General features: G+C 40.4%; 1 protein-coding gene across 1 annotated transcript in view; it reads left to right on the forward strand.

The window, feature by feature from the left end:
- CHD7 (chromodomain helicase DNA binding protein 7) overlaps positions 1 to 21,784 on the forward strand; it is a 130,380-nt gene that overhangs the window by 55,267 nt on the left and 53,329 nt on the right. Inside the window, 4 exon segments of the mRNA XM_010839000.1 lie at positions 2,200 to 2,341; positions 7,078 to 7,215; positions 8,254 to 8,319; positions 16,918 to 16,973. Of these exon segments, the coding sequence (XP_010837302.1) occupies positions 2,200 to 2,341; positions 7,078 to 7,215; positions 8,254 to 8,319; positions 16,918 to 16,973 (402 nt within the window).

Consider the following 21,784-nt stretch of genomic DNA (forward strand, 5'->3'; position numbering starts at 1 on the left):
TGGGCACTTCCCTGTGCTGCTGGCGATCTGTCCATGCGCTTGGAGGGGTCCTGTCCGACCTCGGGTGGTCTCAGAGCTTCCATGGGGCGCGTCCCCAGCCAAGGACAGATGGAAAAGCATGCGCACGTCTCTTCTTCGGCAGATTGACATCTCCTCAGACCTGGGCTCCAGCAGGCTCCGGGACAGCGAGCCTTTCTCTCCTGGAGGATGGTTCACCCTGGGTGCAGTAACCCCACTAAATCAAATGGTGTCCTGCACTCCAGGGTGGAGAGGGCACGGGCAGAGGACAAGCCGCCAACTTGCTTTACCTGGCAGCTGTTCAACTCCGTGACAGGCCTACCTCTGATTAAACAAATTTGAGAAATATGTAAAGTTTTGGAAGCAGTTTTGCACTGATTTGATAAAAGAAACCACAAAACACTGCAGCGCAGGTGTTGAGAATGTTTGAAAGCTGATTGAGGGAAGCAGATGGCTTTAGTCAGTGGCATCCAGCCAAAAGAGCAGGTGCTGGTCATGTGACCGCTGGTTACCAGGGTAATCTGATTGCTCTTGGCGTGCAGATGAAAGGAAAGGGGCCCAGCGTTCAGCTGTAGTATTGTATAATTTGTGGCAGTTAGAGCGGAAATAAATGCTGGGAATGGAGCCTCATAGTAGGGGAGACTGCTGTCCATGTGTAGCATAAACACTGGGATAGTTGGATGAGGAACTCTTGTATGGATTTTTTTTTTTAAATTTAAAAAATATTATGCTTTCTGTGGATCTTTCGGGGGCCTAAAGTTTTTAGGACACTGCCTTTTTTTTTTTTTTTAATTAAAAATAAGTCTGTAAACCTAACTGCTGTTTGCTATGATCTTGAATCGTTGTAAGTTTTTTCCTTATGTGGCTATTTACTAGGCTAAGATATTAACACCACAAAATAAAAAACAAGCTCTGAGGATTTGAAAATGACTACTTTAGTATTATCAAATATCTTATTTATTCGTTACAAAAATCCCTTTTAGGTGTGCAATTATATTAACACATACTTTTGAAATATTTTACATGACATGTGCTTTACTGAAATTAAAGCATGTAGGTATCCTGGCCTCTTTTCCTTTTGTAATAGTTGGGACTGAAACAGAAATGCTACTTAATGCATTCTGGCAGCATATTTTTTTTAGGAATTTACAAGCTCAAACTTTTTAAAGGTTTTTGAAATGTATCTTTTGTTTTCAATGGTAAAAAGTAATAGTTACTGAGGTTGGATTGTTTTAAATGTTGGATAATAAATGATAATAAACAATGTTAGGAAGCCTTGAGGCTGGTTTGGAAATTGCTGTGAAAGGTGGCACTCAGAGTGCATTCTAAAAGAATGGCAAATAAAGGTTCTAAACGTGATGTTAGACTTAAATTTAAAATCTTTTTTTTCTTTTTCTTACAGTTCATTCTTGTCTTTTGACTTTGGTAACATTCAAATCCTGTTAACCTTTGATGGAAACATGCTATGGATCGTGAACTTGAATTATTGGGGTCACTCTGCTATGTTTTTGTATTTTGGAGACCTAGCTTTTGAAAAACAGGCTATTGTGACACCTTAAAAAAAACGCCTAGCACCAAAATAAAGCTTATATTTACTTAAGAACGCAGCATTAAATAAAACTGTGTAGAGGAGGAAATTGTTATATATTTTGTTATATTTTAAAAGATTATAACTTGGATTAAAATGTAGCTGAATGATGTAAAAGAGGACATGCAATACTACTGGTCAAGAAAAGGACTTAGGAGTATTTAAAGCTATCCGCAGGAGATATGAAGAAATGATCATTATGTTCTAGCTTTCCTTGAAAGTTTTAAAAACATAGTCTGGTGCCTTAAAAACTTGATAGCAAAACAACTTCTTAATCTGATTTTTCATCAGGGCTTGCTGTATTGGCAGAGACTGTTCATTGTCTCGATGAACAAATGTACTCTGTGTGACTATTAGCAGTTTTTGCATGCCGTTGCTTTTTAATTAGGTCAGATATTTGCCGAAGGTCATGGGTATGGGGTTTTGCTGTAAAAATTAATTGAGAGTAAGTACTGTAACTCTCGATGGCCAACATGCATTGATTTATCCACGGTTATTGATACTTCGGGGATGTTTGTGTGGGAAACAGAGGCATGGGGCGTGTGGACACCTCATGAAAAAGTGAACACTAAGTGATCCACTTTGAATTCTAGTAACAAGAAACCTGATGCAGAAGCAAGTGCTTTGAAGAAAAAGGTCAACAAGGGAAAAACAGAAGGTTCTGAAAATTCAGACTTGGACAAAACGCCCCCACCATCCCCTCCTCCCGAAGACGATGAAGACCCAGGTGTTCAGGTAATACCTTTATTCTGATCCTGAGCCATGGTTGTTGAGCGTGGGTAACTGTAGCTGCATATCAAGTGCACTGGACCTACCTGTCTTTGTTATAGAGCTGCTGTAAAGATGGGTTTTTGTTGTCTGGAACATTATATCCATTGTGATGAGATCTGGGCGGCCTGCCCGAAATTAAACTCCTGACTTCATGTTTTTGCCATCTTTGACTCTATGATAAATAAAACAGACTCTTTACATTTATTTCTGTGAAGGTATCTTTTGATGTTTATGTATATGTTAGTGTTAATGTATTCTTAATACATTGGTTCATTAAGAGCTTCATCCACATTTCTAAATTTCTCCTAAGTTTGGTTCCCTGTCAATTATATTGCAGAACAAAGTTGAAGATGTAATCTGTACCTCATCTTAAGGTTTCTGACATCCGACGGTCAGAGTCGAGATGTGTTTGTGTAATACTAAAGTTTCTGTGAACCAACTGAGTGACTTTCTGGATGGCAGCTCTGCACAATTGTCCAGTGTTAGGTTCTCCTGACTTTTGGAGAGTGTTATAGGAATCAGTCGAAAGACTGGCCCTGAAATGAACATCAGGAATTCAGGTTCTTGCGTATAAAGCATACTGCCTCCACTGAGAGGACTGTAAGTAAGGGATCCCTCCACGTGACTGTTGAACATTATTTCCTTGTTACGTTCCCTGGAAGCATGCCAGCGTGGTCCTCTGGGGTGCCTGGGAACGTGGCTTCTGTGAATGACATCTCCACTGTCAAGGAGCAGTTACTGAGCATCCTGCCAGGATAGAAAGCAGCCCCTGGAAGCAAGTTTGACCTTTTCTAATGGTTTGGTGCATATTCAGTACTCCTTGTACCTACTAATTTGCTTCAAAGTTAGAAACAAAGTACTTGCAATATACAGCTCTGTGCTAAAGAATTTCAGATAGCTTTTGTTTGTGTGTGTGTGTTTAACTAGAACTCCCTGTTACCGATAAAGTCACAGAATGACCTAACCTAAGAGGACCTGAAAGGGGGAAAGAGAGAATGAATGAATGAATGAATGAATGAGTGTCAGTGAAAGGATATGGGGGAGGTGAGTAGATATTTTAATTGTTTAGGGAGTTTTAAGCTATTTTTAATGATTTTGAGTTTAATTTTTATGCTCACAGGTAGTTTTTTTCCCCCCGAATTGTCTTTGCTTAAACTAGGACCTTCATGTAATAGTATTTGGACAATATGAAGAAGACTTTCACACAGGTCAAGAAAATTCTGTAGTTCTTTCACAAACACTACTGAATCTTAAAAATCCATTTGTATTAATGCAGACCCAAATGGGCTTTATGAAATACCAGTGTTTTGTGTTTTTTTTTTCCCCTTCTGCATTTCACTTATAGAAAATGCTAATCAATGCAAAGGGACATCGATGCATCCTTTCTCATTGGCTGGTGCTGAACTGTCCTGGGCTGCACAGCTGAAGTCAGTAACCACACAAGTCACTCTTTCTCAGTGTCCCTCCTGTGTCTCCGCACAGGAAGTGATGCTGCCTGCTGGTTTGTTGTGTTTCTTCCTGTCGCACACGCTTCAGTAAAGGGCGTGTAGTTCTTGAGTTTTATGATTGATTTGTTTAAACTCCAGTAAATGCCATGTCTTATTTTTTCTTTTACCCAACTGAAAATTGTCACAAAGTACTGCCATAGTGAGATTGTGACAACACATTTAAATCTCCTCTTCAGTATACCTATTTTAGCTATAAGAAAATTCTTAAAACAATCCAAGTTTAACAAGTTATTTTTGTGTTAATTCAAAAGTTTTGAGCTTTAAGTGCAATTCTTACATTTTATTTTGATCCCCTCTCAATCTTTTTTTTTCTTTTTTAATTGAAGGATAATTGCTTTACAGAATTTTGTTGTTTTCTCTCAAACATCAACTGAATTAGCCATACTCCCCACATCTTTTAAATAATAATCTAAGAGATCTTAAAGAAGCCTATTATGTAATAAATTATTTTATGTTGGGAAATTGGAAAAGGAACCTTGCTACCCAAAATAAATGAACTTAAGATCAGTTATTATTTAAAAGGTAGAGAAGCCATATAACATTTAAACAGTTGAGAAAATTGAGTTCTAACTGTATATTTTTTACCCTTATGTAAGACAAAGTTGATATGAGGAGAAACTTTGATTATAAAAGTTATATTCACCATACATACATTTCTATATAAAAAAAAAAGTCCCTGTCTTATTGCACTGGAACACTTCTTCATTATCAAAGTGGGGTTTAAAGTGGATTTGTCTTAGACTCTGTCCAAGGACGTTTAGTTACTTGCACTGAAAGAATCCTGGGGCAGAATGGCCCCAGCCATGGAAACCTGATAAAGCATCACAGATGTGTCATTCGTAGCACATTCTCCTTACAGTAATGACATAAAGATGAAAATAAAGATTAATCCGTTTCCATTTAGCGAAATTGATACATCAAATGAAATACAGAGATTATGCTAAATCTCACCAAATTAAAATGTTGTTCCTGATAATAGGCTCTTGCATCTTAAAGAAATTGACAGCCAGAAGTGGGAGGTGATAAAATGAGGCAGAAGAGGAGTTACTTCAGATGAGCTGTGGGAAGAGAGGAAGGAGGCTGTGTAATGCAGCCTGGCTTTAGAGCCTCACTGCTTCCTGACTTTCCTTGTAAAAGTGGAGCTAGTTGCTGATGACCGTAATGCTACTGATTGCATGTAGCATTAGCATGTTTTGAATGCACCATTTTGAATGCTTCCAGTGAATTTCCTTCTGTGATCGTCACAGCATACTTATGAGGCAGCTACTACCATTACCCCTGTTCTACAGATCGGGAAACTGAGGTCCCTAAAACAATGCACTTAAGGTCACACAGTGAGGGACCAGGCTCATTCTCATGGGGACACACAGTGCCAGGACTCACAAGGTGATGTGGGGCAGGATGGGCTGTGGCAGGACCCCCGCTGGCCTCTGTGTCACCTCCACATGGAATTGGTTATTCCGGAGAGGAGAGGGAGGTCAAAGGGGAAAGTCAGAATTTGGATGCCCCCCCCAACTCCCCCCAATACCTAGATGTAGAGCTAAAAGTTCACAGTCTCCAATGACCCATCTGTTGCTCCTGTTGTACCAGTTGTATTGTGAGCGGCCTCCCACCCTCTTTTGAGAGCAAGGGAATCACAGACTTAATACAGTAAAATGCAGTGGGTCCCATTCTATGGTACAGGGTGTTGGAGCTTGGTGGTCCCGACTTGGGCCCTGTCGGTCTCTGGCCCATACCTCCTGAGGTCCATGTGGTGGGGTGATTTGCTTCTCTCTGCCTTACTGTCCCAACTTTAAAAACCTTGCAAGGCTCTTCAGAAAGTTTTTCTTCATAACTCTTAGAAAGCAGTTTGTATCAGTGTTACTTTTCTCCATATTCTTTTTATTCTGTGTGCTTTGCCAGCTCATCTGTAATAGTCTTGTCTTGGTCAGTGATTTAAAACTTACGCAAGTCATTTTAGAGTTAGCTTAGATTTTATCACATACAGACATTAATAAGAAAGTTATTTATCTCCATTTTTAATTAACAGACAAACCTATTTGTATATCAAATAGGTCAAGCAGTCTAGAATTGTTTTGAACGAAAAGTGCAGAATCTTTCCTTCTGCTGCATTTATTTCACTCCCCAGAATTAATAGCTTTAACAGTGTGTTGTGTCTTTTCAGATTTTTTTCCTATTATTGAAAACATGCACATATACATTAATTTTTTTAAACAAATATTCATTGGGTCATAGGAAAGTAAACAAGATATGCAGTGTGTTTCTCTGGAGGAGTTAATATATTGATGGGCCACACATGCAGATAGATACACAAGGTTTTTCTAATCTTAGAATTGTAAGCAATCAATTGTTATGTGACTTGCTTTTCTTTTTAGTTAATTATTTGTCTTCTGGATGCATCCTGTAGCTTCCTAGGAGTTTGCTTGCCAGGATGAGTGGGCAGGTTTTACATTTTGACCACACTGGTCCTGCAAAAGTGTATTAGGTTCTACTTTGACCACTGGATGAGACAGCATCTTGCCAGTGTTCCTACTAATACTGTTAACAGTCCTTTGCATTTTAATTAGTGCAGTCCAAACTTTTAAAAGTAAAGTTCCTTATCATAGTTGCTCATAAATTCTACCATTCAGTCCTTCATCTCTTCAGAAATGTTCTTTTAGGACCAAGATTAAAATGCACACCTTCTATTTAAATGCACCTCTGAAATCTTATTGGTACCTTGGATAATAACCTAACTGTAGTTATATAGAACTTTATAATTCACAAAGTATCTTCTAATGCCTTCAGTTTTTTTAGACTTTTTATCATGAAAAAAAAATTTTTTTAAATATACAAAAATAGGATGGCCTAATGAAGTCTTATATATCCACCACCCAGCTTCAGTATTGCCTTCACTTTTGAGCAACTCACCACCTGAATGAGGAGGAAGATGTGTTGTTACTACCGTTGCGCAGTTAAAGGCCACGTAGCCGGAAGTGGCAGGACCTTGACCTGCCAGGTGTCTGACTTCAGATTAACCCCTTTCCCATCATATTTGTTGCCAATGTGATGTCTTGTGTGATTTACAAGGTTATAGTCACTGACTTTTCTTTAAGATCATTGTTGTTTTATAATATAAATATACCCTTGCCATTCTAAGAAACAGAAATAAGCATCAGCTTTCTAAGCCCTCCCGGGTGGGTTTTGTTTTAGAAACGACGGTCCAGCAGGCAAGTGAAGAGAAAGCGATACACCGAGGACTTGGAGTTCAAGATCTCTGATGAGGAGGCCGATGACGCAGATGCTGCTGGGAGAGACTCCCCCTCCACCACCTCACAGTCAGAGCCACAGGTGAGCGACCAGGTGTGCGGGGTTCCCGCGTACATTTCAAAGAATAGGCTGGAGATTTTATAGCTGGTATCTGAGAAGTTCATTTGAAGTGTTGGACATCCGTCTCGTGTTGGTGAACATACTTTGGGAAATCAGTGGTTTAGAAGTAGGTTTTTTAAAAAACCCTGTTCACTGAAATTTATTTTAGTGTGAGCCTGTGATACACAATTTGACACCGCTTTGGAGAATTGATGGTCCCTGTTGAGGATGAGTCAGAGCTGGGCTGCAGGGAGACTGAATTTCCCTTCGAGAGTTCAGTGCTGTATAGCTTCTGGGACTTTAATAAGCCACTCAGGCTTGTCTCCTGCTGCTCAGCATCATAAGAACCCCTTTATGAAATTACTGCCATGTAGTACCCAGCAGGGCATACTTTATTCTCCATGCAATGTAAATGATGGATAAAAGAGCTTGTAAAATATGGGTAGTGATGGAGGATTGATTATTGTGAAGATCTCCCGCCCCCTCCCCAAAGTCCTCTTCCTACCATCACTGTGCTTTAGTTAACAAACTGGTAACCCACTGAAAAATATATTAAATGCAGTTTTGTAATTCATTTGGTAATTTGCACTCTGTCAGGTTGTTCTGTAACGTTTTGTGTGACCTCCGTAGATCAAAGCTGCCTACAATAACAGAATGATGAGTATATTTACCCCATGGGTCCAGACAGGGAGAAGGCAGGTCTTTGCCATCATGCAGAGATCATTTCTCTTGGCAGCTGGAGTTTCTGAATGCTCCTTGGCTTTGGGGACCCATGCTAGTCCATGCAATTAAACCACATAATCGCGAAGTAATAAACACAGATCTTCCATTTTGCCTTTCTGTAGAGGGAGATTTTTGTTCTTTTCAATCGTGTTTCCCACTGGCGATCCTGCCCAGTGATTTAAAGGGTATGAATTTAAAGGGTTTGGAGGGAGATGCAAAAGGGAATGGTTTCTCACTTTCATAGCTTAGAATGACATGCTCTCTGTTTGCAGTCATTCCTTCTGCTTTATTTTTTAGGAATCTGTTGATGCAGATGGTCCAGTGGTAGAAAAAATTATGAGCAGTCGTTCAGTAAAAAAACAGGTAAGCGCCATGTGGAGTCATCAAAACTTGTGGGGTGCGTGTGACTCAAAATTATTTTTTGTTTTACATTTTCCTTTTAAAAATTTCACTATTGTAAAATAAAACTTGTGCTGGTGGTTCTAATCCTGTCTAATTAATATTAGTCCAATATCAATCTTTGGGATATTTAACCCCAAATGAAATTAAGATGTATCAGTCAGTGCTTTACTACCGCATTTAGAATAGGCAGGAACTCAAAACATCTCAAAAGAAATGTATAGGACTCATAGGCTGCCTATTTCATAAATATTATTCATAAAAAATCATAGACATCAATCTGTCATCTCTCTTAGGAAGGTCCCTACTCCCACTCCCCAACCCTGGAAGCTCTCTTTATCATTTTAGCAAGTAGCTGTTTTCTCATACTTTTCACAGTATTTTTTCATGTGCAGTTGAATTCTAATTTCTTTTTTTGCTTGTTTGTTTGATGGGGGATTTTGTTTGTTTGTTTCAGTCGTGCCTTGCAGTGCGTGGGATCCTAGTTTCCCTAACTAGGGATCGAACCTGTACCACCTAGAGTGAAAGAGCAGAGTCTTAAGCACTGGACTGCCAGGAAAGTCCTTTCATATGCAATTGAAATATTCCCTAGTATTTCTTTTTTGTTACTGCAGAAGTGAAATACTAAAATATTTTCAGTATAATTTTTGAAGATAATATACCTTATCCTTCCAAATTGTTTGAAATTCATGTTGATTCCTGAAGGCGAGCCCTAAGTATCCTCTGTTAGCCTGGTGCCCTTGTCCCTGAGGGGCACACACACTGTGACAATGAATTCCAGGAACACTGTGCCTGTTACTGAGGGAGACTCCCTGTCAACCTTTCCCGTTTTCCATCAGTTTGAGAAAATGCTTTAGTCTGAAGGAGTACATAGGCATCCAGGTCATTTACATGTTCTAGCAAACGGTGTTTGGTTTGTTTGTCTCTAGAGATGGTTTCCTTTAGGTATAAGTGTCTGTCTTCCAGCTTGAATCATCATCAAGTGCACAGTTATTTCTTTTTCTTCGCTTTCAAGGTGTGTGGAAGTATAGCCTCATTGTTTTGACATGTAAAATAAGCCTTTTTTTTTTCCTGGGGGGGGAAAAAATGTAAAGTGTATACAAAGTGTAACTTCCAGTGAGAGAGATGAGGAGTGGAGGAATTACAAGATTTAAAGTGAACTCCTGGGTTTATCAGATAGGAAATATTTAAGAGCCTCTTGATGAAGGTGAAATCTTTGAAAATGTTGGCTTAAAACTCAGCTTTCAAAAAATCGTTCAGCATTCAAAAACGGAAGATCATGGCATCCATGGTAAACAGATAGGGAAAAAGCGGAAACAGTAATAGATTTTATTTTCTTGGACTCCAAAATCACTGCTGATGATGACTGCAGCCACAAAATTAAAAGATGCTTGCACCTTGGAAGAAAAGCTATGACAAACCTAGATAATATATTAAAAAGCAGAGATATCCCTTTGCCAACAAAGGTCTGTATAGTCAAAGCTGTGCTTTTTCCAGGAAGCATGTACAGATGTGAGAGTTGGACCATAAGGAAGGCTGAGCACCAAAGAATTGATGCTTTCAAATTGTGTTGCTGGAGAAGACTCTTGAGAATACCTTGGACAGCAAGGAGATCAAACCAGTCAATCCTAAAGATCAAGCCTGAATGCTCATTGGAAGGACTGTTGCTAAAGCTGAAGCTCCAGTACTTTGACCACCTGATGTGAAGAGCTGATTCTGTGGAAAAGACCCTGATGCTGGGAAAGATTGAGGACAGGATAAAAAGGGAGCGACAAAGGATGAGATGGTTGGATGGCATCACCAACTCAATTGACATGAGTTTGAGCAAACTCAGGGAGATAGTGAAGGACAGGGAACCCTGGTATGCTACAGTTCAGGAGGTCACAAAGAGTCAGACACAGCTTAGTGACTTAACAACAACTCTTCAGATACTTTCTAGAGATCCTTGAAATGGTATTGTGCCAGTGGTAAATTCTTCTTTGCCTTTGCTCCAGTACTGTTTTGCTGTTCTATTGTGTTATTCAAGGCATAGACTTTTATCAGAAGATAGCATTCTGGTTCATATGAAAATAAAAGCAACATGTCAAGATATTTTCAGGATGGTGCAGAGAGCTCTGCTGGGTGATGCTGAGCCAGAGTATTCAGTCAGACAGGGAGACACAAGCCCAGCTCACTGCAGTGAAATGGAACGGATATTTTATTACCAACCGAGGATGTCATCGGATCAAAATCCCATGCACAGAATGTGTGTGTGTGGCTGAGTCTCTTCGCTCTTCACCTGAAACTGTCACAACATTGTTCATCGGCTATATCCCAATACAAAATAAAAAGTTAAAACAAAAGATATTTTCGAAATGAGTGTAGAGAATGAAGATATATGGAATTACCTACCTGGTGACTCTTTGACCTTGAGAATTTCCTCTCTGATGAATATAAGATCTCAACCAAATTTCACTCCTGTTCAAGCAGAAACGAGCACTATTAACCTAATTAGAAAGGTTGTGTTTTAGTCCTTCTAATAACTCTAGAATTGTTAATTTGTGAATTGTAGATATATGGCAGAATGTAAATGCTTGACATACTATAAAGCATAATCCCCTTCACTGAATGGAAGTGACTTGTTTTGAGTAAATAGCCTGTGGTTTGCATGGGATATATTAATTTTCATTCAATTGATAGTGCTTTGGTAGGCATAGTCAGCAGGTTTGGGGGTTGCAAATTATAATCAGCTCTATTACTCAGAGCTACTTAGACTATACATGATGGAGGGCATTGCTTTTTCTTTCTGTCTTGCGCACTATAGGGCTAGTTTTTTCCTTCTTTCCTACCCTTAAAAGAAAGCTACCCCCAGTTTAGGAATAGGTATTACTACCATTTAGAGATGACCAGGCTCATCTTATCACCAGAGATTAAAAATCACTGTAATTGTATTTGAGGGTAGTAGAGTGTTTGTTGAATTGGTGAATTTTAGGATGAAGAAAAGTAATGGGAAATTTTCTCTGGAAGGAGAGACATGCCTTGAGGTATGATTTAAAATAAGAAATATGGAGCTCATTGACTTACTTGTAGATTACTGGTATTTCATAAAGGGCAATAAAAAACCGTCAGAAAATTGTAAACATTAGCAGGTACTCACTTTTTAAACTGCTGATGTTCTCGAAATAGTTACTTTGGTTATCAGCCTTAGTAACAGTGGAGGAAAGTGTGGCAAATAGAAACAAAAGGAAATTTGAGATTTTCCTGTGGATTCTAGCTGGCCCGGCCAGTCTGTTTCCTATTACCTTGAATAATTGAGGATGTGGCTGTGAGAAGGTGCCTTTGTCTCCCCCTGGCAGCACTGTGGAAGCTGTGAGGGCTGCAGAGCTGCCCCTGGGCGTTGCTGACACGTAGTGGGGACTAAGGTAATGGTTTTTACAATCCGCTGACCTCATCCCTGTAGCTTCTGAAGGGTCATCCCTTATGATGGAGCCATACAAACGCACAGAACTCATCTGGCAGAACTTCCTTAGTTCAGCACCTCGTGTTACATGGGGATGGCTCAGGCATTTATGTTGTTCTGGACCCACATTGGGTTTTCCCTGATGACTCAGTGGTAAAGAACTCACCTGCTAAAGCAGGAGACACCGGTTCAATCCCTGGGTGGAGAAGACTCCTGGAGAAGAAAATGGCAACCCACTCTAGTATTCTCCTGGGAAATCCCATGGACAGGGGAGCCTGGCAGGCCTCAGTCCAGGGTTGCAAAAGTGTTAGACATGACTAAGCTACTAAACAACAACAGCAAACCCAAATGCACAAGCGTGAGACCCAGTAGAAGGAACATAGGTGGTACTTGTATTTGGATATTGAGATAGGTTTAAGAATGGACTTTTGGATTGTGTAAAGGTTAATGCTCTTTGCACAGTGAGTCATAGTATAGCCCTTTCTGCCTTGAGCCATCTGTCCTTGGGGGAAAACAATTCATATCCTTTTTGTATCAGGTCAAAAACAGTTTTGAAAGTGAATTCTGTATTTATGATGTCCTATTTTTTTCCTAAGTAAACCATGATTTGATACCTCTGATAGAGTACACAGTAGGTTGGGCCAGAAGTAAGAATGGATTTATTGTTACTTTTATCCAGGCACTTTCTCATTCTTTTCTGCATTATTTAATAAGATTTTCACCTTTTCACCCTAAAGTTTAGCTTTATTTCCTCAATGCAACTGCTTAATTTAGTAATAGGGTGCTTGGGAAAGGTCTTTCAGGCTTGGATTATCATTTGCTGAATGGCAGTTTTAGAATCCAGGTGGCCGAGGAGTTGATTTATGCCTGGTTAAGGTTCTGTTTCATGGCAACAGTGGGACAAGTATAACTTAATATATTTGGAACTTTCAATTTCAAGTGAATAATAAAGATTTTGATAGACTACTCTAGACGTCTAATAAAAGGATAAACATATTTCTCAAAACTAGTCTACTGAGTATGTAAAATTACTTCAGAGCACTCTCAAATTTACTGGTAACTGTCCTAGAGATAATGGGTTGGCCAGAAAGTTGGTGGGGGTTTTCCATCATAAGACTATGGAAAAACCCCAAAGGCCCTTTGGACTCACCCGGTCAATTTGAGTGTTTTGTGTGTGTGTGTGTGTGCATGCACAGTGGTGGTGCCTGGACTCAGTTGTTCATTGGATATGCCCATTGAAGAAGGAGTTTTGAACATGCGGGGTGAAGATAGGGGACTGGGCTGTTTTCAACTGTCTTAGGAGTCTGGTCAAACTGACTGCCACTTAGTGAATAATTAAAAGGATGCCCCTGAGGGCTGATGAATCCACACACTTTTGTTCATTGTTTTGCTGTAAGTAAAACAGAAGAGGCCAGTGTAATTATATTTATATGATATGAAGGGCAAAACAGTTCTCTAGCTCTCCACCTACAGTTCTGGAGCAGGGAGACAATCCACTTATAGTTCTGGGAGCGGGAAGGCCATTCACCTACAGTTCTAGGAGCAGGAAGAGGATCCACCTACAGTTCTGGGAGAGGGAAGAGGATCTACCTACAGTTTTGGGAACAGGAAAAGGATCTACCTACAGTTCTGGGAGAGGGAAGAGGATCTACCTACAGTTTTGGGAACAGGAAGAGGATCTACCTACAGTTTTGGAGCGGGAGGAGGATCCAACCTACAGTTCTGGGAGCGGGAAGAGGATCTACTTACAGTTCTGGGAGCGGGAAGAGGATCCACCTACAGTTTGGGGAGCAAGAAGAGGATCTACCTACAGTTCTGGGAGCGGGAAGAGGATCCACCTACAGTTTTGGGAGCAGGAAGATGATCCAACATGAATGGTCACTGAACAGAGCACAGAGTTCTAGTTCAGAACATCCCAAAGAACTAGGACCTGGAACAGTTCTGCACCTGCTCCAGCTGCTGCTCAGTGAGGTCTGGAACCCGATCACCTGCTCCCAGAGAGCTCGAGACCCTCTTGTTGAGATCTTCACAGCATGCCCCTTTGAAGCATTGCTGATCCCAACAAGAAAATGGGTCTATGTGACAGTCAGGGACACAGCGTTGACACCTTTAAGAGTCTGAGCCTTCTGGAGCAGAACTGAGGCAGAATGAAAATGACCTCTTTGTTCAAGAGATCATCCTGTGGGCTTTGAGACCCTCTTAGCAGTTCCAGTTGGTGAGACCACTTAAGAGTAAGATGGGAATGACAATACAGGAGGAAGACTCTGAAAGAGTGAAGTCAGGAAATGACATAGCATGGAAGGGACAAAGCTTGTCTTTTTACTACCTCCAAGGTATGTAATTTTGGAAACCTTTTTCAGAATTGAAAGAAATAGAGTTAACATCAAAAGGTTAAAACAGCAGGCCAGACATTTGAATTCCATTCGAGGTTTAAATTTCATGATATGCTATGAGAAGCACCATGAGATCTAGGCTCTTCCTGGCTTCTCATTCTCCTTGGATGGCCCCTGTCTTATCTTTGGCTTTCTACTGAAATCTCCGGTTGTATGCCAAGATAATGTGTCTCGAAATGATTGCTGAAATGTGGGCGTGGAACCGGGTAATACTAGGGCTAGGAAAATGTAAGATGAGTCCGGGACGGTCGGACTCGAAGCAACCAGAATTTATCAATACAGTAGTTGCTGGTGTATACTGAAGGCATCTAGCAAACATTTCATTTTGGACAACTAAAATGTCTGGGACACGTCACAACATTGTAAATCAGCTATACTCCAATAAAAATTGATATAAAAATAATAAAAGTAAATAAAATCTGGGACACAGATGGTTTTCTGTGCAGATCGGTTAAAAAGTTGCTCTAGGGGCATCCTTGGTGGCTCACTGGTAAAGAATCTGCCTGCCAGCACAGGAAACACAGGTTTGATCCCTGATCCTGGAAGATTCCACATGCCTCAGAGCCACTAAGCCCATGCACCACAACCATTGAACCTGTGCTCTAAAGCCTGGGAGCTGCAACTGCTGAGCCCACGCACCCTGGAGCCTGTGTTCTGCAGCAAGAGAAGCCGCTGCAGCGAGAAGCCTGCACACCACACTTGGAGAGTAGCCCCTGCTCACCGTAACTAGAGAACAGCTCATGCAGCAATGCAGACTGAACACAGCCAACAGTAAATAAACAAAGTTATTATTATTTTTTTTAGAAAAAAGAAACTGCCATTGCTGTAGGGACTTCCCTGGTGGTCCAGTGGCTAAGACTTCCAGTGTGAGGGATGCGAGTTTCATGCTGGCCGGGGAGCTGAGAACCCACTGGCCTTGAGGCCAAAAAACCCAAAACCTAAAACAGAAGCAATATTGTAACAAATTCAATAGAAATTTAAAAAATAAGTGTGCATTTTAAACAATCTTTAAAATAAAATTGGTGATACTTAAAAAAAAAGAAAATGTTTTAGGATGATGATAGGGCAGGACCAGATGTTTTTAAATTTTTTAATTAATTTTTAAAACTTTTTGTTTTGGGATGTAGCTGATTAACAGTGTTGTGATAGTTTCAGGTGAACAGCAAAGGGACTCAGCCATATCAACACGTATCCATTCTCCCCCAAACTTCCTTCCCATCCAGGCTGCCACATAACATTGAGCAGAGTTCCCTGTGCTGTACAGTAGGTGCTTGTTGGTTATCCATTTTAAATATAGCACTGTGTACATACCCATCCCAAACTCCCTAACTCTCCCTTCCCCCAGTCTTTCCCCGGGCAACCATAAGTTCATTTTCTAAGTCTGTGAGTCTCTTTCTGTTTTGTAAATAAGTTCATGCATATTATTTCTTTTTAGATTCCACATATAAGGGATGTCACCCAGTATTTCTCCTTCTCTGTCTGACTTACTTCACTTAGTATGACAGTCTATAGGGAGGGTAGGACCACGTGTAAATGGCTTTTGGCCGTACTTCTCAGTGTCCTTATTGGGGATCTCTTGGCAGCTGGAAAAGCTGCTTGGTATTTAAGTTTAACTGATACTTGTAAGAGTTTTGAAGAAGGCGGCTAAGGATTGAGGGCGAGCCCAGTGTCTTTGAATGGACCTGGTGCCAGTCTGTCACCCAGTAAATGTGTCTTTTCCTTTGTTCATCCTCTGTCATGCTCTGACTTGCCTTAGTTTTCTCCGCGGCATCTCTGAGGCCACCTAGCAGCCAAATGCGACCCTCCAGGCAGGTGCTCTCGTAACAGTGTAAAAAGCAATCTTCGAACATCTGTAAGTGGTGTTTATGTTTTACATCCCTGATTTATCTGATCAAATGTTCCAGAAGAAAATTACATATTACGACTTGTTTAACAGCCTAAAACCAAAAGGAAAAAAAAAATATTGAAAGAGATGCTTAAAATATCATCCACGTGGTGTCTTCTGCAGACATGACGGTAGGCAGGATCAAGGGAGAGATTCTAGATAATCTGCCCACTGCACTCTCGGTCTGGCTGACGGGTCACCACGTTAACCTCACCTCAACGTCGTATTTGGAGTGTTAATTTTATTTGGCTGCTACGTGTGTGAGACATCTTGTCTGAGAGATTTTAATTGTACCATCGAGTCAAACTAAAACCCTCAATAGTGATGCACTGAAATTACAGCCTAGGAACAAGGTTTAGTTTTATATGGTTTCTTGTTTAGAGTTATTAACTATATGGACGAATAAATGTCTTTTAAATATTTTAAAACATTACAAAACCCACAATGTAAAGTTGCCATGAGGCAGCCAAAAATAATACATATGGCATTCAGGAGAGCAGTTGCTAATTGGCTGCTGCCTGCGAAAATGGTACACTTGGCGTCTACTTAACACTGTGGGTTTGGCAGAAAGCCAGATTTGGGGTCAGGTTGTTGTGAATGAAGCTGCATGTGGTTAGGGAGGAGTTAAAGTGATTCATGTCTGAGAAGCCGGAGCCGGTCGGGTAGCGCCTGGCCCGTCCTCATCCGACTGCCTCCCACCAGCTCACCACGTGCTCATCCTTCCAGGAACGTCCCATGCCACTTCTGCGATGCCTTATGTGTGTCCACACGGGAGTAAATCATTACTTTCGGAGCATTCTAGTAGATGCTTTCAAGTATATGCCTGAAATTTTCCTCTGTTGCAGAAGGAATCCGGAGAGGAGGTAGAAGTTGAGGAGTTCTACGTGAAATATAAAAACTTGTAAGTAAATTGTGACTTTTTTTTTTTGAATGGGGGAGTATATTTTCAAGGTACCAAATTAAAAAGTAATCAGGAATTTTTTTTTAAATTGGCAGTGGGAAAATTTTGGTATGATTTATTCAGTGCTGTGGAGGCCATTGCCTCCTAACTTTTGTATCTTGAATAGTTGATAAGTTTTATTTTTCTGTAAAATGTATAATTGGTGTAAAGGTTGACTAGCTTTTGTGCATAACCAAGTTCTTTTTAGAGGAGATGAAAACTCATATAATAACAGAGAAAGTGATACCTGCTTGACCTCTGAGGATGAATTTTGCTCTGTGAAGCCAGGTACCCTGCCTTCATCTGTGCCCAAATGAGAACTCCGCTCCTGGGTGAAAGTGCTAGAAAAATCGTGACATCATCTCACGTTTTGAAATGTAGTGAGCTATGGTTTCGATGACCTATTGTTATTTCTGATTTGTGTTTAGTGAATTTGAATTGCTTAACTTTTAAAAAACTGAGTCACAAACCACTGTGAGTTGTTGTTCTGATTCTAATAGATGGAGGCAGGGTGCTAGGACCAAGCACACTCTGATGGGACAGCCTAGTTTGAAGCATCAATATGCATCCTACCGAGGAAAGACCGCAGCCATTCTCTAACGCAAATAACAATCACAGAATAAAGAAAAAAATATTTATTGATAATGTAAATGTTAAATGTACTTTAAACTTTTTAAGGCCAGGAACTCAAGGGTCATATTAGTGAATTCCGGGGTTTCAAGAGAGGCTTCAGGGAGCTGTCAAAACAGCCTAAGAAAATCTACTCTACTCTCAAAAAAGCATCAGGCCCCATGGTTTCTGTCATCACCCCCTGTCGCATTTGGCACTGTGTTAATGGATGGATATCTTTCTGACGTTTGTGAGCAGAACCTTCCGCCAGGTAAAAAGATGAAGGAGTCTCTTATCAGTGTTACTGTAAAAGTTCAGTGAAATGAAAAATGCCCAGTAAACATCAGATGCCGTCATCATTTTATACTCAGAGCGTGAGAAGCTCACACACATGCCGGGGATGCACATGACATGGCTTCATATAGTCTTATCAGGTGGGTGGAAAGACTAGATAAGGAGGGGACAACCAAGTAAGCCAGAGAGAAGGCGCTCTGGTGGATTTATCAAATCGCACTCCAAGTCAAGAAGTTTAAGTATCTTTTGCCAAGAAACAGCTCCACTGGATAGACACCCATCCCTGTCAGTGTGGAGTGCCGAGGCCCGTAGTGTTTGGCTCTCAGAAATCCTCTCAACCAGCCTGTGACCAACCCCGGCCCCTGTAGGGCCTCACCCAGGTGCCGCCGTGGCCGCCAGCCAGGGAGATGAGTCATCAGTCATGTGAGATGAAGCAGCGTGGTGCTAAAAAATAGCTTTCCTCTCTGATGTTATAGAGCTCTAAAGGAAGTTAAAATTTCCATAAAATGAAAACTTTTTGTTAACCTTTCATTTTGACATAATTTTGAAATAGATTTACAGAAAAATTGCAACAGCAGTACAAAATTCCTGTGTGGAGTCTTATGTTATTCAGGGGATCATAATCCCTTACTGTCATAGCATTATTTCCTTTGCTCACTTGATCCCAGACCTGGCCGGTGGAAGCCCATCGGGCTGTCTCCTCCCTCGCTTACCTTGTCCCTGTCCTTCTTCGAGCACTTCCTTAGTTTCTGGCACCAGAGGATGTTCCTGACGCATCTCGAAACTTCCTGTTCAAGTCCTGGAATTGGTCCTTTCTCTTAGGTGCCTTGGTGGTTTTTACTGGAGAAGAGCATGTAGAAACCAAGGTTTAACTAGGTGTGTTCACTGCTGCTGGGGAATCATTGCTTCTGGGCTTAGGAAGGGCATCCACGTGCGTGTGTATATGGTAATGTGTGTGTGTATGACATATACACATAACATGTTACACACATAAATGTTCATTGTATGTACCCACACATTTCTGTCTACCTGCCTACCTGCCAACAAGGAAGAACAGTGTCTTTATAGTGATAGTTCCAATTTTATTTCAATACCACGGGATTCATTCTGTTCTTTCCCCTTCTAATATTAATAGCTCTCTGTTTTTTACTGTGAGAAACCTGTCACAGTAGACATAGGATCCATAATACCTTTTCTTATTTGTTAATCCTGGAATATATAAGAAATGGATTCAGAATTACTAGACCATATTTATATGAAAATGAAGCCTGCTAGCTTTGGCTATGGCATCCCACTCCAGTACTCTTACCTGGCAAATCCCATGGACAGAGGACCCTGGAAGGCTGCAGTCCATGGGGTCACAAAGAGTCAGACACGACTGAGTGACTTCCCTTTCACTTTTCACTTTCATGCATTGGAGAAGGAAATGGCAACCCACTCCAGTGTTCTTGCCTGGAGAATCCCAGGGACGGGGGAGCCTGGTGGGCTGTTGTCTGTGGGGTCACACAGAGTTGGACACGACTGAAGTGACTTGGCGGCAGCAGCAGCAGCAGCAGCTTCGTTCAGTATTTGTTAGCATTTTTTGTTGTCTAAGTGCTTTTTCTAAGTGCTTTTTGGTCAGGTTAGTCCTTCTCCTTCCTGCCCTGCTTCAGTGGGATGTTATTTATTTGATACTCAGTTTTTCTCATTATGGTCTTCCCTGGTAGCTCAGACGATAAAGAATCTGCCTGCAATGCAGGAGACCCAGGTTCGATCCCTGGGTCGGGAAGATCTTCTGGAGGAGGGGATGGTAACCCACTCCAGTATTCTTGCTTGGGGAATCCCATGGGCAGAGGAACCAGGCGGGCTACAGTCCATGAGGTCACAAAGAGTTGGACACACCTGAGTGACTAACACTACTTTTGGCTCCTTAGTTTCTGTTTGTATTTGTAATCCATTTTAGGCTCCACCCCCTCTGTGGGGTCACACAGAGTCGGACATGACTGAAGTGACATAGCAGCAGCAGCCATCCTTTTTTTTTTTTTTTCAAGTTCATGAAATACTAACACGGTTCAGTAGTCAGAATTGTACACAAGACGATACCCAAAGAAGTGCCGTCTTCCCTTCCTTGCCACCCCATTCCTACTTACCTTCTCGTTAATCTCAGATTTATCCTTCCTGTAATTTGTGGCATGAATATGGAAATAGGCAAATCGATAGGTTGGTTTATTTTATATGTTATTTCCCTTTCTTTCTTAAGCACAAAAGAATAGCATCAGTACACATTGGCACTTTGCTTTTTTCACAATACTACGAGTACTGCGTTACTCAACATCAGTTCATAGGGTCTTCCTCATTCTTTGTTACAGCTGCCTAGTACTCCCCTGCACATCTGCGTGATAACTTACCCAGCCAATCTCCCATGTGTGCTGGCTTGTAAATGGCTTCTGATATGTAATAGTTACAGATAATGCTGCAATATATATTTTCATGCCTACATATTTTTGAATTGTTGGAGGCATAGCTTCAGGGTGAATTTTTAGAACTGGGATTGCTAGATCAAAAGGCAAACATAAATGCAGTTCTCCTAGGGAATTTTGCAATGTCTAATAGTTCTGTTTGCATTCCTACCAATACTGTGTGAGATCACGCATTTCCGCACAACGTTTCCAGTGTAGCGTGTGTGTGTGTGTGTTTACTTTTTGTGGGAAATTGTATTTCAGTGTGGTTTTAAGTGTGAGATCACGCATTTCCGCACAACGTTTCCAATGTAGAGTGTGTGTGTTTGTGTGTGTTTACTTTTTGTGGGAAATTGTATTTCAGTGTGGTTTTAAGTAGCAGTTTCTTTGATTGTGAGTGATTTAGAACATCTTTTCGTAAGTTTAATGACCATTTTTGTACCTTGTCCTGTCAGTTATGTGTTCAGATCTTTTGCCCAGTTTTCTGTTGTGCTTCCTTCAGTTTTTAACAGTTCTTTATATGTATGCGGTATTAGTCCTTAATCTATATTATATATTGCAGCTATCTTTTCCCAGTTTCAGTTGTCATTTGACTTTATTTGTTGTTGTACTTTTTTTAAAAAAGTTTTTTATATTCAGATTTGTTCATCTTTCTTTTTATTAGATCTTACTTTTGAATCATAGTTGGAAATCCTTTCCCTACCCCTGGCTAAAGAGGAATTTTCTGTGTTTTTCTGTAATATTTGCATGTTTTTATCTTCTCTGTTTAGTTTCTTGATTCACTTGGTACATGGTGTAAAGCATAACTCTAATTTTATTCTTTTCCAAATATTGTTGTTTCAGCCTCATTATTAAAAAGTCCGTCTTTGCCCTGGTGATTGAGATGCAACCTTTATCATGGACTAAAGATACATATTTATTGGGTCCATGTCTGTCTTTAATCCTTTGATCTGTCTCTTCACACATTATAGCATACTATTTTACTTATAGAGGCTTTATAAGTATTTTGTTATCCGGTTTATTGGAGTTTCCCCTAAGACAGTTCCTTTTTATGGTTTTTCTGGATGTTTAGCATGTTGATTTTTATATATAAATGCAGCATTCACTTGTCTAACTCCATTAAAATAGTTGTTTATATTTTTATTTACATTGTGTTAAATAACAAATTTATGACTTACGATATTGAGTCTTGCTATCTGAAAGCAAGGATATCTTTCTTGGCTCAACTTGCTTTCTGTGTCTTTTAGGAGGATCTTAAATGCTTCCTTATACAAGTTTCACATGTTCCTTATTAAATTTATTACTAAGTATTTTTTCTCTGTTGATACTGTAAAAGAGGTTTTCACTGTCATTATTTCTTCTGTTTTATTTGTGTAAATGGGGGCATTTGACTTCTGTCTGTTAATTTTATATTCTGCTATGTAACTGAAT

Source organism: Bison bison, unplaced genomic scaffold (assembly GCF_000754665.1).
Source record: "Bison bison bison isolate TAMUID 2011002044 unplaced genomic scaffold, Bison_UMD1.0 scf7180017864108, whole genome shotgun sequence".
Classification (NCBI taxonomy): domain Eukaryota; kingdom Metazoa; phylum Chordata; class Mammalia; order Artiodactyla; family Bovidae; genus Bison; species Bison bison.